Source organism: Pleurodeles waltl, chromosome 2_1, assembly GCF_031143425.1.
Source record: "Pleurodeles waltl isolate 20211129_DDA chromosome 2_1, aPleWal1.hap1.20221129, whole genome shotgun sequence".
Classification (NCBI taxonomy): domain Eukaryota; kingdom Metazoa; phylum Chordata; class Amphibia; order Caudata; family Salamandridae; genus Pleurodeles; species Pleurodeles waltl.
The window spans coordinates 201179589-201197758 of NC_090438.1; the positions used below are offsets into that span (position 1 = coordinate 201179589).

General features: G+C 42.0%; 1 protein-coding gene across 3 annotated transcripts in view; it reads right to left on the reverse strand.

Moving 5' to 3' along the window:
- Positions 1–9572: 9572 nt before the first annotated feature.
- The window catches only part of MTMR1 (myotubularin related protein 1), a 403694-nt gene continuing 395096 nt past the window's right edge, over positions 9573–18170 (reverse strand). For all 3 annotated transcript variants that reach the window (XM_069212405.1, XM_069212404.1, XM_069212403.1), the window contains one exon: positions 9573–11315. In XM_069212405.1, coding sequence (XP_069068506.1) covers positions 11151–11315 — 165 coding nt within the window. In that variant the 3' untranslated portion in view covers positions 9573–11150. The remainder of the gene's footprint in view (positions 11316–18170) is intronic.

The window sequence follows — 18170 nt, forward strand, 5'->3', positions numbered from 1 at the left end:
AAATGCAATAGGTGTTGCTGTGGCACAACCACAGCAACACGCACTGCACGTCCCTTCAACGCAAAGGGCTGCGTGTGAAGGGGCCGTATTTACAAGGTGGCGTCAAGCCATGGAAAGTACGGGGCGGGGCAGGGCATTGCTCCACCTCACAAAAAATTACGCTTCGGTGGCGCTAGGGCTACTAAATAGGCCCCATAGTCTTTTCTAGAAGATTTTCTTGACTGGGACGAAGTCACAAGTCTAATCCGACCACCCTGGAGTCCTCTTTCAATACACATCACAGGAGACCTTAGTCAAGGATTCTGTGTTCGGATTTGGACAATTTTTCGGCACGGAACTCTTCATCAGGGACCAGGCTGAAATTGAAGCCGACTTCCTTGGAGCCTTCCTGGGATCCACTGTGTGGGAAGCCTCGGTCAACTTTTTAGGTTCGGACTTACGAACATTTTTGGATGACCCTCCACAGCAAGCCGATTTTGATTCCACGTTGCCTGCTTACCTTTCCACAAGCCCCTGTGAAATCCTGGAAGTCTGGAGCTCCGGAGCTTTTCAGCGGGACAAACCTGTTAGTCAGGCCTAGTCATGGTTGACGTATGCCGGCTTAACTCACGTCGGGTCATTCCACTTATGGAGCTTTTTCCAAAGTTGCTCAAAACTTCTGGATCTTCTTCCAGAAGGTCTTTGAAGGTTCTTTAGGAGTCGTTCCACACGTTCTGAGTTGCCCCTTGGTGGGGTCAGGACTCCAAATCCCAGAATGCACCTGGTTCAAATCCAAAAGTGACTACTGGTCAATTTCTTCAGAGCTTGATGCAGGGGAGCCATACAGAGAGCCCCTTCTTGAAGCAGTAGAAGACAGGCAAAGTCCTTTTATTTGTGAAGCCCAAAGTGTGCAGCTGGTGCAGTCCTGAGTGCGATGTCCAGAGGCAGGGGAGGGTTCGGGCAGGGCAGTTCTTCTTGTCTTGTTCCTGTAGGGATCTGAGGTGGGGTAAAGCTCTGCCAATTTTATCCTTGCTCCTTGACTGGGAAGCAGGGGGTGGGGGCTATGTCCAATCATGTGCAGGGCACCACCCTCTTGAGAGACCACTTCCTGGGAAGTGTGGAAAAAAACAATCCCAGGGTGCAACATTCCTCCAAAATCCAAGATGGCAAAAATTCGATCATAGTTTAGGTCTGGCTGAGCCCACCCACTGGTGCGGCTACATTTCCCTTAATACACCCCCTAAATCTAATCAGAGAGCACCTGGTTGTATGGAGCTGCAGGAAATGGGATAGGTACAGTGGCTGTCCCAAGTGCCTTTCCCTCCTTTGAAGTCCAGTTTGGCTGCTCTTCCCCCATCATGTTCTACCATCTGCTGAGGAGGCAGATCTCCTCCTAACAGATTATTCCTTTGTTTTAGCCCAGGCCATTTCACACCTCATCGAGGCAGCCTGGCTTGGGGTGCCAGAGACTCACCAGTCAGAGCAGGGCAGTGCAGGTCTGAAACTGGTAACATTTTGTAAGAGTTCTAAAACTCTAGGTACAAGTTATATTAAATTCAACAGTGGCAAGTTATTGGATTTATTATAACTTTTGATTGTATACTAAACTTTCCATATTTAGCTCCTTCCTATGGAAAATAAGACTATTATTTTAAAATAAAGTACCCTAATGTTAGCCTATGGAGCCCATTCACCACATTGGGGAAAAACAAATTTAGCTATTTGTTTCCCTCACCAGGGCTTATAAAACATATTTTATAAAGTCCCTGCTTATAGTAACACTGCACCCAACTCGGGGGACACTTAGAACATACCTTAGGGGTGACCTATATGTAACAATAAGGTAGCTTATGACTTTGGAAGTACTTTTAATTCCAAAGTCGAATTTGGGGTTAACTTTAACTTAAAAGCAGCCAGCAAGGCGGGTTTGCTTTTAAAATAACAATGGGCACCACAACAGTGCACCTATGGGTGTTCTACCTCCATGCTCTACCATATATTAGGGACTTATAGGTAGGTTGGTAAAGCCAATTATAAAAAGCCTAATTTGCATATCCATTTTAATCAGAGCACAGGACCTGTGACTGTTCAGAAGTGCCCAGGGCACCATCAGAGTAATAAAAAAAAAACAAAAAAAACACCAGTACAAGTGATATGTCTGCCATCATGTAAGACTTTCCTTAAGGGGACTGTTGGCCTCACACATCTGTGTTTGTTTGCAGGTTATTTTGTCAGGAAAAGACAAACCTGCAAGCTTGTTTCACCGTGCAAAAAACCTTATTTGAAAAATGTAAGAATTGCATACTTTTGGTGAGGTTGTGGATTTCTTTCAGTGTAAATCGTGGCCTCACAGACTTTTTTTTTTTTAAGTCACTTCAGAAATATAACAACCTAATATTTAATTCCGCTTCGTTTGTGGTCTGTGGTACATTATAATCAGTTGCTGTGGCAAATTAGGGCAGTCTGAAATATACTAGTGCAAGAAAAAAAGCAAATGTTTTTTCTCGTACTTTGTGCACAAACACTTGTAGCATGTACGACTATATCAGATGTACAAAAACGGGTGCGAAAACCACTTAAGTATTCCACATTCAAAGAAGCGAGACGTTTTTTTACAGGCCACGTTTCCTTTTTGGAAAATAAAAAAGTTAAATGCATCTTTATGAAATAGGCACAGAAACCTATGTTTCTGCAGCATAAATCTTGGTTCAATTCTTATGCTGTGCATTATTTTGCCATCTAGTGCAAGTATTTATTTACAAACTTTTTGCCATCGAGGCATCAACTAAAAGTAGTGATTAAGTCGACTGCAGCTCGTAATGCCCCTAACGTGACCTCATTTTACATTCTTTTTCCCCCACTGGGGAATTCGATGGTGTGTCGAGATAGTTCTTGAGAAGCCGTCAAAGGAAAGACGAAGACATTGGGAGGATGAGCAATCAGTGCAGGAATATCTGAGACCACCACTTGCTTGAGGATTTGGGTTTTTTCCAGGGAGATTCTTCCACATAGTTGGAGAATGGCTGGAGGTAAAGTTGGTATCCCCGGGATGGCTCAATGCCATTTCGTAGCATGACAACCGAAAGTTTGCGCGTAACGATGAACTCCTGCCATGCATGTTTTGCCTTCCGAAAAGATCATGTCTGTGATGCATGCTCACTTTTTGAAACGAAGACATGAGTCAAGTGAACACATTTTTGTTGGCAAACTGAGACACTACGGACATATCTGGGCAGACAGAGCTTGAGAGGCAAAAGAAAAACACCACTGAAATCGAGTTTTCAGAACAGGATGAAATAAGAGTGCATGACAGATTCAAACCTTGTACAAGTTTCATATTATTACGTTGAGGCACATGGATCTGCTCACAAGAAGAGGTTCAGCCTTAAGGGGCATATTTATACTCCGTTTGCGCCGAATTAGCGTAGTTTTTTTCGACGCAAATTCGGCGCAAAACTAACGCCATATTTATACTTTGGCGTTAGACGCGTCTAGCGCCAAAGTATGAGGAAAGAGCGTCATTTTTTGCGTGAACGCCTTCCTTGCGTTAATGAGATGCAAATGACTGCGCCGCAAATGCGTCGTATTTATACTCCCGGGCAAAAATCACGCCCGGGAGTGGGCGGGGCAAAAAACCCCACATTTGCGCCGGATTTTAGCGCCTGGGTCAGGGCAGGCGTTAAGGGACCTGTGGGCTCAAAATGAGCCCACAGCTGCCCTCCCATGCCCCCAGGGACCCCCCCTGCCACCCTTGCCCACCCCAGGAGGACACCCAAGGATGGAGGGACCCACCCCAGGGACGTTCAGGTAAGTATAATTTTTTATTTTTTTTGGCATAGGGGGGCCTGATTTGTGCCCCCCTACATGCCTCAATGCCCAATGACCATGCCCAGGGGACATAAGTCCCCTGGGCATGGCAAGGGGGCATGACTCCTGTCTTTACTAAGACAGGAGTCATGTAAATGGCGTCTGGGCGTCGTTAAAAATGGCGCAAATCGGGTGGAGGCGATTTTTTGCGTCAACCTGACTTGCACCATTTTTAAGACGCCCTAGCGCCATTTTTCCCAACGCCGGCGCTGCCTGGTGTACGTGTTTTTTTTCCACGCACACCAGGCAGCGCCGGTCTGCTTGCGCCGGCTAACGCCATTCAATAAATACGGCGCCCGCATGGCGCTTCAGAATGGCGTTAGCCGGCGCAAAATTTTTTGACGCTAAACTGCGTTAGCGCAGTTTAGCGTCAAAAAGTATAAATACGGGCCTAAGTCTCTATTGCCACACACCAAAAGGCTTTCAGAACCATCAAAACAAAAGTTATTCAAGACCATATTAAAATGTCAAATTCAAGATCTTTGAATGAACACGAGGAGTCACACAAAGACAAAGAATTAACACTGGGGGAAAAAAAAATAGCTGTCAAAACATACCTATTGGGACCAAAGAAAATACACTAGAAAGGATTATCCTAAGCTCATTGGCTCAACTTTAGAAAATGTCTGAGATCGAAAGGAGAAAGAGGTATTCGACCTCAAAAGATAAGTAGCCAAAGGAAAAATCTTCTGGCAACACGAGGAGAAAGAGGAACTTAATATTGACAATGTAAATCTCATTTAAAAGACAATTTGATTGTTGAGGATGTCTATTGCAGCACACAAGACAACCACACTCTCAGTAATAAAGCGACCAAGGCACGAGCCAAAGCATCCAAAAGAGGGAAAATAGACTAAAGGACATTCAAATACCAGTATACGAGTCAGAAGATGTGGGCAGGGGGAAACTAAGACACAGCAACATTACAAGTGGAAGAAAAGTGTAAGGATATTGACAATGACTCCCCCACAAGAGGAGGCAGACTTGCATCCCTCCAAATAATAGGGCCCTGTATCATGAGGTGGAAGACTTTATGCTTTTGATGGTCAAATGGAGGTATAATAAAAGGATTCAGGGTTCGTACTAGAAACTTTTAAGTCCTCTGCAGAGAAATAAACAATACCTGCCAATGCTGATACACATTTTACAACAGAGTAGCGAGGTCTTCTCAAGGCCAGACACATGAAATGTGATTACCACAGGCATAGAAAAAAATGTAGGCACTCCTTCCAACCTACATGATATTAGAACTCATCTAGAACCCAATTCTCTTATACTCTCTACAGCAAGAAAGATGTCACAATCTACAGGTTCATAGGGATAATAAGACCGGACAAGGATAGTCAGAAACTGGAAGCTGTAGTGTGAAAAAAGGAGAGGGTGACTGGTACTCAGTGGCACATTGTTAACTGTAATATGTTATTTAACAGATACGCACATCAACAGTGGCATGATGTAGAGGACTTAAAGCACTTACTGGAAGTTTTCAAAGAAAGCTAAATTAATGAATAATGTATGTATGTATGTATGTATGTATGGGGGTATTTGTAAAGCGCATTCCGGCCCGGGGGCATCGAAGCGCTAACTGAGGAGAGGCAACAATGTCAGCAAAGAGAAAGGTGCAGGCTATCGAGGAAACAGCCAGGTCTTATCCCGTTTCCTAAAGATAAGGTAATTGTGCTCTTTTCTGAGATACAACGGGAGAGAATTCTAAGTCCTAGCGGCCGCGATAGTGAAGGCTTTATCCTTCACTATTATAAGAGGGAAGGATTATTTCCAAAGCATGTCTAAAATCAGGACTATGCTGATACAACAAAAAGACAACTCATAAAGCAGTGGGGACTGCTTTGCATAGATATGCATGGTTACTCATTGAACATTCAAACCAGAGGTTCAATCTAATGTAATACATATGCCTTTTACATATAGTAATTTATTTGGACCAGGAGAAGATCACTCTCTAAAGGAAATGATGAAGGCAAATGAAACAACTAAAGTGTTGGAAGCATTGCAAATCATGAGAGGCACATATAAAAAGGGAAGCTTCTCAGACAGAAGAGACAAGGTGGACAACCCTATACAACCACATTTCAAAGCCAATCGTCAGGAGTGACATGCACTCAGCCACCCCATTAGCAGCACCCCAATATTTCTCATGGTAGGGGAAAATCCGAGGTGAGGTCTCAAGAGAGTCTAGAATATATCACAAATTGTGGTGTTACGCCTCCTTGTAAATATGGCCCCCTCCGATGCAGCTTTCTGCGTCAGGGTGGCGTGCAATGAGTAGTGCTGCCACACCCATTGCTTTTGATGCTGCCTCAGATTTACGAGTCGTAAACCTGAGAGGGCGCCAAAAACTAATGCCACCCTAAAGGTGGCATTAGCATGGCAAAACGAGGAGGAATGCTCTTATTCCTACTCATTGTTTGCTTTTTTCTATGTGTGCTGAATTCTGCAGCACACATAGAAGCAGCAAAATGCCATGGCCGATTGTTTACGATCAGGAAGGGACACCTTCCTACACATACACAATCATTCAAAAAGACGCTTTGGTTCCTTTTGTGTGTGCTACATTTTGCAGCACACATAGAAGTGCCAAATCACCATTATATATTGTTTTTGTGCAGGAAGGGATACCTTCCAGCACATAAACAATCTATCCCCTCAACGCAGACACCCTTGTGCTATGGTGCAAGGATGCCTGCGTTGGCGCTAGGCAGCTTAATTCAGTGCAGGGAGAATGCAGGGGTGCGCCATATTCCTCTAAATACACCCCACCCCTGCGTTTCAAAAGTAGCACGGCGCTGCTATTTTTGGCGCAGCGCTGCACACCACTTTAGCATAAATCTGGGCCTTAAGTCACTTAAATCTACAAGAAAAATCTTTACACATTATAAAAGAGGCACATAAACCATCCACCAGAAGGCATTATGCATTACATAGACAAGGCATCTAGTATTAGCAGGACTAATAAAGCCAACCTTGGAATCAATGCATAAAGTGTCTCTAAGACATGTAACACTAAAGGTGGCTGTCTTAATTGCCATTTAAGGAGAATTAGTGAAATACAAGCAGGCAACCATATTTAATTAAACAGAAACACAGTGATTATGAGAATTCATCCAATATGTACATATAAGGTGCTTTCATATTTTCTTCTTAATCTCAAAATACAACCACCCTTTTTTTCAAAAGACAATGAACGCAGCAGAGATAGTGCTGCATAAGTGTGATGCAAGAAGAGCCATAATGTAATACAAAGAACATCAGGAAAAGTAATCAATTCATTATAATCCATGCACCAGAAGCATTAGGTACAGAAACACCTAAAGAAATTATTGCCAAATGAGTTGTTCAAAGGATACAGACTGCCTACAGTTTGGCGAACACATCTTTGGGAGTGAGACTGAAGGCACACTCCAATAAAAACAAGGAGACAAGTTTAGCTTTTCAGCCTAACGTACCCTTGCAAGACACATGTATGGCAACAGCATCGCCATCAAAACGTACCTTCACTAAACACTACTGCGTTGCTAGAAATAATGAAGGAAGCAGGAGCAAGTCAATCAACATTTTTAATAGTACCATTACCTTTTTGTACCTCCTTATTTCAAACCCTGTGGTTCAGGGCAGCACATCAAGTGGCCTTGCTGCGCTGCCCTCCGCCACAGGGAAAGGGCAGGAATGAACCATATCTACACATTTCTGTCCTCTCCTTTGGTGCTGGTGCACAATGGGCTGCCTTGAGCCGACACCCTTGCACGACGATGCAAGTATGCCTGCGTCACTAACAGGATTGTTTCTGTGTAGTAATGGACAACTTCCTGCACAAAAAGAATCCATGGAGGCTTTTTCCTGAAGCATTTTCAATACAATGGGTATCACGTTTGCTCGAGTTAGAGCTATTAGCGTTGTAAATTCCTAACTGGACTTTTCTCGCCACACAAACTGAAAATGAAAAGTAAAACGTGCAATTATCCATGTAACAGGGTCAATGGCCAAAGCGGTAACAAAACTGCCCCAAGAAAGGACAAACCTAAAGCATTTACCAATGATAACAAAGGATTTTTGAAAGGCAAGCCCATGAATGAGTGATAGTGGGCGTGGTTAAAAGCCCAAAGATAAATTACAATATGTCAGAGCGATTGTGCGATTGACCTAAAAACGAGGAGAAATAAAGATATTTCTCCTTGTTGCGCCTCTGCTTGGGAGGCGTAAGATTTTGATGCTTTACCAGGTTTGCAATGCCTTATTAATCTGGGAATGTGCCAAAACCTATGAGTGTTGGATGGGTAAACCCACCGGAACGCCTTCTTGTGCTGCATTGCCTTACACCATATCTACAAGGTCATGAAACCCCATGCAAAGTGGCTTTGCGTGGCCTTGTAGATATGGGCCTGCTCTGTGCGCTGCCGGTGCGTCACAAAAACTGACACACCAGCGGCGCACGGGGCATGTAAATAAGCTCCCAGGTACTTACCTGAAATAATGGTGTGGCAGCTGAAAGCTCTTCTATCTTCCATGGGTACCGTTCTGCTTCCCTGGTAAATAGGCAAATGAAAAAATGATCCAAAATGTAGGTCATGTGAGGATGAATTTAAGGCTTGTGTAGGATATGCTAGTAAGTTATACCACCTCTGTCAGGTCGACACCCAACAAGAAAAAGTTTAGAAATACTTGTGGACCCAGCATTTAGCTGACAGAATAATGCACAGCACGTGAATTTAGCAAAACAATCATTCTTACAGGTAACTGGTTTGTTTTTATAGATTTTCATACATAGCTGAAATGTGTGTAAATTGCCAAAAAGTAATATTACGAAGATGTAAAATTTCTACTTTATATATTTATGCAAGGACATGAGTAAATCTATAAAATGAAGACTGTTTCAGTCCTCCACATGTCTCATTTTTGTGAATCAGAATATTGTACATAAGAAAGCTGTGCGGGCGAGAAATAGAGCTCTGGTTTCTTATTTTCTGATGGGGGATGTAGCTTCTTTAAGCAATCTCATGTATTCTTCCTGTGAGAGTAGCTCAATCCCAAATGTTCAGGAACAAAGCTCAAGGAAAAAGTCACCAAAAGCAAACCGCTCCTTTTTATACAACACCATCTACTGTCATTGTTGAAACCAAATAAGAGGCACCCTCCATAGAGCAGGAACTATTAGAAATATCTTTCGTGGACAATTTAACCTTTTGGCTCATTTTGCAGACAATGGGAAGAGACTACAGAAAAGTGAAGAAAAAATGTTTTGTCCTTTGTTAAATAAATGTCTGTAAATCTCACGCAAAATGAAACCTAGAAGTATATATTGTAGCAATTTCTTCAAATACAAAATTTCTTCTGCGGATGACACATTTACAAATATCACATGTATCTGCCTCTAGTAGCATAGAAAAAATATTTATCTAAGCAGCCAGCGCTAAGTTCATGTGAACCTAATTAAAAAAATAACTCTCTACTTACAGTAGGGGCCGGTGGTGGTAATTGTTCTTGCACGGCATTGTGCAGGAATACACAGGTTCCTTTGGCAACAATACATTTATTGTTACTTAACAACAGTCGCTATGTTCATACTACTTGGAGTACCTTTTCAATCTGTACAATGGTGAGCGCCATTGATAATTCTCATATGAAAAAAATATTTTATAAATATTTACTGCAGATTGAACTGGATGCACTGGTTACTTACTAGAGTATTCAAGAAAAAAAGTTAACAAGTATTCACATTGGAAGGTTTAATTTACAAAAATATATCAATATACCACAGGTTTCTGTATACCATATCAACGAAAGACAACAATATACTTAACATGTCAAGTAGGAAACACAATCCAAATTGTTCTCAAGATAATGGAATGATAAAAGTAAGAGCTTGAATTCACACTTCACAAATGACAACAAAATATATGTACTTATGTGCAGTAATTTAGTTTACATCTATTAATAAACATACCATGATACTATGAATTCTGTAATTACACATGCTGTAGTACAAAACACAATATACATGTGAGCTGCCATTAGGAAATGGTTCTCGTTTTGTTTGTCCATGTCAAAAGGGTGTCAATGCTATGGTGTGTGCATATAATATACATTTTGTTTTATACATAATTTATTAATACCTGGCAAAATACACCTTTTATCATATGTAACAATGTTCAAGAAAACGCTTGTTGGAACTTCAAAGAAACAGAATCATCATTCCACCTTAACCCAAGTGAGGCTGTCTAAAGGAAGAGGGGAGTTAAAAAAAGAATACTGTTAAGTATGCCAATGTGTTAACTAAAATATAACTTTAAATATAATCCCTACTTATTTACTAGAATCAAAGTCATTCCTCATTTTAGTAAAACCACATTATAATTAAAATCCACTGTAAACGCACCACGTTCAACAAAGTGTTCCTCCAGTAGTGGTATTGTTTTATTTCCCAAATCTGACATAGTTAAATGCAATAAGACTGCCAAGTAACCGGACATTTCACAGGGAACAACCTGAATGTGAAAATTCGATGAGGTAAAATATAGTAGACAAAATTAAGAAAGATGTGTACGGAGGGACTCCTTACGTAACTTGCAGACATCCCTTCCGCAATGCAAACGTTTACGCAACATGCTTGAAGACTTTGTTTCTGGGTATGTAAGTAACTGTAGGCGACAGTCTTTGTTAAAAAATGGATACTTACTGGTTTAGAAAACAGTGATGGTCACAGGGCTGCCTAGAAATACATCCATATCAAAATCTCTTATTTACTCAGGAACAGGGCTCTATATGGGCCACTGCTGATGACCATGGGATTTATGTATACATTGGCCAAACCTACATATAGGTTAGTTAGCTCACGCTCACACTGTATTCTATGAGGACCACCCATTCCTTTCAGGATGTCTGCAAAATAAATAGGTAAAAAATAGCAATTGTATTGAAATTCACGACCAATTCAAACCCCCTTTGCACTCCTGTTCCACCTCCACTTTCACTTTTCATTTACTTTTCCATCTGACCCAGCTCCATAAATGTCTGTGAGCCTGGCTCCTATGCATTTAATTCTTACACAAAAACACAACATATACAAAGTGTGTACCTAATTGAGATCTGATCTCTGGTTGCAGGCCTCTAAAAAGGCAAGGTTCATACATTTGCACATAGAGAACTGTAGCATAATATTGTTATAAGACAATCACATAAGGCGTTTAAAGTGTATCAGTTCTTTGCCTGGAGGAAAAATGTCACCACCGTCCTTTTTAGAAACATCTTTCAATATTCTAGTCTTTCAAAGAAAACTGGGCAGTCATCCATTAGACAGATGTATGAACTGGAGTGGCGGAGTGGGATGGGGACGAACCCCGATCAGAGGAAGATGAAATGGATCTTGTAGTTGTTTCACGCTGCAATTCCTCAACCTTCTTCTGAAGTTCAGTTCTAATAAAAAGCAGGTCTTTGAGATTCTGATGAATTGGCATCTAGATAAAAGAGAAAAGTGAACATCTTGAAAGATATATTTTTTGTACAGTAACTTCTGTGTAATTATTAGTACTATTTTAGTAGGACTAACAACTATTCTGTGCTGGAAAAAGAGTAAGTGCATTTTAACACATTTATAATATTAAACTATGTGAAGGCTCCAGTAAGCAGGTGATCAACAAGTATGGCATTATGATACTGGAAATAATAGTTGACTGGCACAGTGACAATTCATTTTATAGCACAACCTTGGCTGTGGCTAATAGATAAATACTTTCACACACTGTTGAGCAGTGTCCCCTACGGAGATACACTGCTACTCCAGAAAAAACTTAGCTTACAAATCACAGTAAAATATTTTTGAATTGTCTTCACAATCACTTTGAGCCAGATGTACAAAGCTTTTTTTTTAGTTGCAAACAGCCCAATTCACAGAATCGGCCGTCTGCGACCAGAAACAAAGCATTTGAATGTACAAAAGCCTATTTTGTGATTGGGTAATTTATTATCGAATCACAAAATGGGTAGAGATTCAGTATTAGCAAGAGGCATGCCAAGGGCATCCCTAACTTATAGCGAGTCACACTGGTATGTAAGAATGTTTTGCAACCGCAAATGCAGTTGCAAAACATTCATAGTTGCCACCAACTTCAAGTTGGTGGTAAGCCATTCGCAAATGGGAAGCGATCACCAATGGTCCCATTCCCCTTTGTGAATGGGGGTGCAAACATGTTGTAAGAGCAGGCATTGGTCCCACGGACCACTGCCTACTCCTACAAAATGAAAGGAAAACTTTTCATTTTTCTTTTTGTAATGTTTTGTTGAAAAAGCAATCACAGCCATGGTGGTCTGCTGAACCCAGTAGGCAATCATCCCTGTGATTGTAGCCATTCACAATGTGTCGCAAATTGCGACCTGTCTCATGAATATTGATGAGGTGGGTTAATTTGCAATGTACTACGAATTTCTAACAGTGTCAAATGCACTGCTGTATATCACAGTTTGCAATTTCCTAAAAGTGAATGACTAAAATTCGCTACTAGGAAATTGCAAACATGCGATTTTGTATATCTGGCCCCTATGTGTGTGAATATCTATACTGAACTTGACAATAGTTAACCCAGATGTACAGTGCAAAAATATACTCCCAATGTACTTTGCTGGGCAAAAGAATTTGATATTTACAAAAATTATGTTTCTATTTATTCCTCAGCAAGGGTGTAAGTGACTTTCTGATAAAGTAAAGTGAGGTGGATTGGCCAGATCCAATATGGAGTACTGAATGCTTCTCCTAAGTACCATTTGGATCTCCCAAGACTCAACAAATAAGCATTCTATAAGTTTGGAGTTCCCCCCATAAAATGTTGCAGCACAGGGAGGAACTGTTGCAAATGTATGTAGCAGCAAAATTCTGATGGTCTCTAGAGTTTTGAGATGAGAGTGGCGATCTGCTGCAGGCCCTTGCTAAACATCCCATGGTATACCTGGTACCACATGGAATGAACAGTGCAGTCTACAGTATAGTGGCAAGAAAGAATCACCTGCACCCTGAGAGACCACAAGTCACATGGAAACTACACCATCTTACATTTAGACTGCGCACTGCAACACAGCGGATGGATTGCAGTCGTCCACAAAAAAAACCTACACGCCAAGGTCTTCCCAGTAGACAGTCTCTCATCTGGTAAATACAAGTGTGTAGAAATCTTCAACACTGTCTAAAGTATCTCATTTACCACCCTCCAGGAGACAACCAGCTGTTCATGGAACAAATAATGGAAACAATTACTGTGCACTCCATGCTACACCCCAATACCATATTTCTTGGTGAATTCAATCTAAACTGTAATGATGAGAATTACACACACACCTATCTACTTGAAAACACTTCCTCACAGATAAAAACCTAACCCTACCCTGCACAGTCCCTATACATAGCAAAGGAGCAACAATTGATCTAATCATAGCCAGGAAAGGAGCGCAGACAATTGACTTTATCACACCTAACAACTGGTCTGATCATCACTCAAACTTATTCCGCCTAACAGCACACATACACAAAGCAAAAAAACAAGAACTCAACCCCAAGTGCTGAGTAAGAGATACCAGAAACATGAACTGGGAGGAGCTGGATTCTCTGGCTCCCCCATCAGATATACAGAATTTTCTCAAATTACCTGGGCACTACAACCAAACATTGACAAACATAATGTAGACAGCAGCCCCACTTGGCTTAAAAAGGCAGAAAAACGAATCCTCCCATCATTGGTACAACGAAAATGAAAGGAGTCTCAGACGGGCTGAGCATGTGTGGAGACACAAACCCTCGATAGTTAATCTAATAAAACTATGGGAACTACATAACTACAAAAACACATTTGGAATGCAAAAAGCATTATAGTTTAGATCATGATAATGCAAGAAACCGACCAGGTAAACTTTACAAAATTGTCAAACAATGTAGCCAAGATCAGCATAAACTCAAAGAAAAACTGTCCAGCTTTCTGAAATGTTTTTGAAGAGAAAATTTTAGAGATTGGAAAAATCAATCACTTGCACCAGAGGAATATTTCAAGTTACAATGGTCAACAATCATCATTCCAAATGCAAATTACCCTCCTCAGAGGAGAATCAAAAACCCACCCACGACTAAAAACCAGGCAACCTGGAGCCAGCTCTATCCTCTAGGAAACCAACAACACATTTCAGCGACCCAATCCCCTCCACAACACCAAAGGAACTCGGATACCTTTCACCCCCCTCCACATGTTAACGATGATCGTAAACTCATTGCTAGGTCAAGGTTCAATTGCAGAATGCCTGAAGGTACGCAGCCCAGAACAATTTTCCTCCGGTGTCAAACATACCCTTCCTTGACAAATATTGATAAAATGTGTATACAAACAACTGTGCCAACACATTGTACAGTTCAACTTACTCAACAAATTTCAATTAGGATTAAGACACCAGAAAAAGCACGGAAACAGCTATCATACACATCACAAACGACATCCTCATGATGCTAGACCTTAACAATTCATTCATAATCATCCTCCAAGATCTTTCGCCATTCAATATGTCAGGAGACTTACTCAGCTGGTTTGCATTTTTCTTACAGAACTGCTCACAACTCATTAAATTAGGTAGCTCGCTATCAAATACTTCTCCAGTACGACAAGGTATACCACAAGGGCTGACCATCTCCCACACACTCTTCAACGTTCACGTGGAGCCACTGACTAAAATTCTCCATCAATCAAACCCTGCATTTTGATCTCCCTGCTATATTCACAACCTACTGCCTCTATACGACTAAAAGGTGAGCTCTCCACTTTCTTACCCATAACACGTGGTACACGGTAAGGGAGCCCATTGTCCCCCTTGCTCCTCATACTGGCAATGGACCCCCTTGTCCGCCACCTACGTAGCGGACACATACACAGGGGACTGCAATTTACCAGTGGAAAACTTCTAGTGTTGCTATATGCAGACAATATTTTGCTATTCATTTGCCACCGGACACTAATTTTGCACCCATAATGGAGGAAGTGACTCGCTTTGGCGAATTCTCTGGGCTGCATATAAATTGTAACAAGTCTGAGCTTTTTCCGCTGACGGACATTACCCGTCCGCCCATGACGGAGTTCCCGTTACACTGGTGCTCTGACTCTGCGAAATATTTAGGTATTCACATACATAGAGACAAAGAACAAGTGCTATGGCTAAATTATGATCTGGCGGTGGAGAAACTCTCCGCCCAGGTGGACAAATGAGTGAAGCTGCCGCTCTCCATGGCGGACCGGATATCGCTCACTAAAATGGTGGTTCTTCCACAATTTTTGCATCTTTTTATGAATATTCTGATCCTGCTTACTAATTCTTTTTTTGTGACACTTAGAGCCCTGATCATTCGGCTGGTATGGGCAGATGGACATCCACGAATTTGCTGGGAGCTCATGACCCTCCCTTATGAGCGGGGCAGTTTTGGGGTCCCCCACTTTAAGCTGTATTACCTAGTGGCTCAGAGTCAGTATACGTATCGCTGATACCCTCGTTACTCCATCCCTAAGCGGGATCTGTCAGCTCCTGTCCTGTTGAATGCGCTCTGGCCTGGGGGTGTTCCGTGACATAGCAAAGATATCCAAACTCTGTCCAAAACTAGTTGGGCTTGGCGTAAACTGACTCTCCTGCTCCATGGCAACACACTTTACTCCCCATCACTGACATTAACAAAGCCTTCTATACCCATTACACAGGAGATGTTGGTTCAGCGTACCTTACACACTTTTCAGCTCCATACTCTTGGGGACGTCTTCCTGGACGACCACATATTTTCCTGTACCACAGACACTTGTTTTACTGATGATACACATATGCAACACTTCCTATTATTTTGATTACAACGCGCTTTACGTGCACTCTACCCTACATATCCGCTGGCTCCTTCTGAGTTTACACCACTCACCTTGGTCATAAATGTGGGCCCGGGGGCTTGATTGGTGTCCACACTGTACCAAGCTTGCATTAAGGTTCTTCCGATTTCAGATGCTCGGCTCAGGCAATCCTGGATAAGGGATCTGGGTTGTACACTGTCCCCAAAAATGTGAGAATCATGCTGTGCACAGAGCCAGTTCGTTTCTCTTAATCAGCGACACAAACTGATTTACTTTAAATTCCTTAGGGGGATCTATTTCACCCCCAAGGACAGGGCCCGCATTGGTCGGAGCCGCTCCTCCACATGCGCTAAATATTATGAACTGATTGCTGACTTCTCCCACATGAGCTGGACATATTCCAATGTTAGTCGCTTCTGGAATGAGGTGTATGATCAATATTCGATTATTGTTGGTTGGACTCTGCGTTCTGACCCACTTATGGCCCATCTCGGCTACAGTGGGGATCTGCCAAAATCCATTAGATGCCTTACTGCGATTTCGCTTCCTGCTGGCTAAATGGGAGATAGCCGGTCGGTGGGGCTACAAAAAATGTGCCAAACTGCACTACCTGGCTAGCTAGCCTTATTTCTTGTGACACTAACAGCAAGCTTTATGCTTCACTACTGCCTGTGGGCTCTAGGCCTAAAGACATCTGGCAACCACTACAGGATTATTTAAATACACTTGCCACATCTCGGCCGACATCACAGTTTTCTAGTGTTGAATTCTCCCCCTCCATGTCACTATATCTGCCCCCATCTAGATGTAATTTACCGGCCATTGCCTATAAGTTTGTTGGTGGGCAACAGTAATAACACTTATGATTTGTATTGCTGGTCTGTTAACTGTATGTCGCAGTGTTTTTCTTTTCAATGTACTGCATTGCTTTTTGTTTGCTCTTTTGAAAATAATACATAAAATAAAAAAATAAAAAACCTTGCATGCCACATGTATGCGGATGTTAGGCAGCTATACATACACATATCCCCTTTGGAAGATCTTATCTGACTCAAAAACATACTAGTAAAAACCCAAACCTGGTCATCTCGAAACCACCTCCAGCTGAAATCTCTGAAAACAGAAGTCCTATGTATTTCCACTCGTAACAGCTCCCGCCCCCCCCATTCAAGAATGGATTAACCACCTAGATGCCCTCAACTGCAAACCCGCCATTATAAAATCAACTAAATGCCTCTGAATAACCATTGATAAAAATCTCCACATGAAGGCACATGTTAGTTCAACCACGCACAGTGTGCCATTCCAACTCAACTTCCTGGGGAAGGTAAAACCATTCTTGGCACCACCAGCTTTCAGGTTAGCAGTACAATCACCAGGGCTCTGACTTGAATATTGCTGTGCAACCTTAACAGGTCTTCCTAAGTTGAGAGCGGCTCCACTTAAGCAGACCCTCAAAGCAGCAGTACAAATGTATAACAGACATCAGATGTTTGACCACAATATCCATTCATTAAGGTCTCTCTACTGGCTCCCTTTCGAAGGAACAGATCAGCTGAAAATAGCTTGCCTCACACACAAACCCTCTGCACTACGATTAACCTTAATACTGAGCAGAAAAGATCCAAATATCAGGAGTGCAAATTCCTTCAACTGGATCTCCCCCCAGATTAAGGAAACAAAATACCTACACACACACACCTTCTCAGTATCTGCCCTTCGGATATGGAACTCTCTCCCACAGAAATCCAGGTGAACCCATCAACTTAAATAAAAAAAAAAAGGATAAATGGATCTCAATGAACAGAGGCCTCACATATCATTAGGGGCAGGCGACGTCCCAGTCCGCCTCAATTCCCCAATGACCCCCTTAATGACACTCTGACTATTTATCTGACCAGAATGACACCCGGAAACTAATCTAAATCTGGTTGCTATGAAGTGGGTCAACTCGGGAACTGAAGGTCCTCTTTAGAGGAATTACTTAATGTTTTGCAACTGCGTTACAGTTGCTTGGTAAAAATCTATAATGTAACAGATCATATTGTTTTTATGTTTTGCTTCTGTAATAGAGTATATACAGCTCTCTGGATAGATCCTATACAGCTCTCTGGCACTCTACTATCATGCTTGTGCTTTCTAAAACCCTTTAAATAAATTGAATCTAGAAAAGAAGAGAGTCAGGAGATCTGATTTAGACATCTGAACTATGAGGTCCAAGTGCAGTGCTCAATTGGAATCTGTACGGTACTGGTGCCATCAGCATGCTGTGCAATTGTAGAGGCCCAGGTCTCTTAGTAGAACCAGGAAAGCAGACATCAAGACTTAGTGAAGTTTGCAAGAGTGGTGAAGGTGATGAGGTCAGTCCCCAATGGGAGGGAAACAAAGGGTCAGTGGATGAGCAAGAGAGCCTAACACAGAAGGAGATTGTGAAGATGGCATCTTGGGATAGACGGTCCT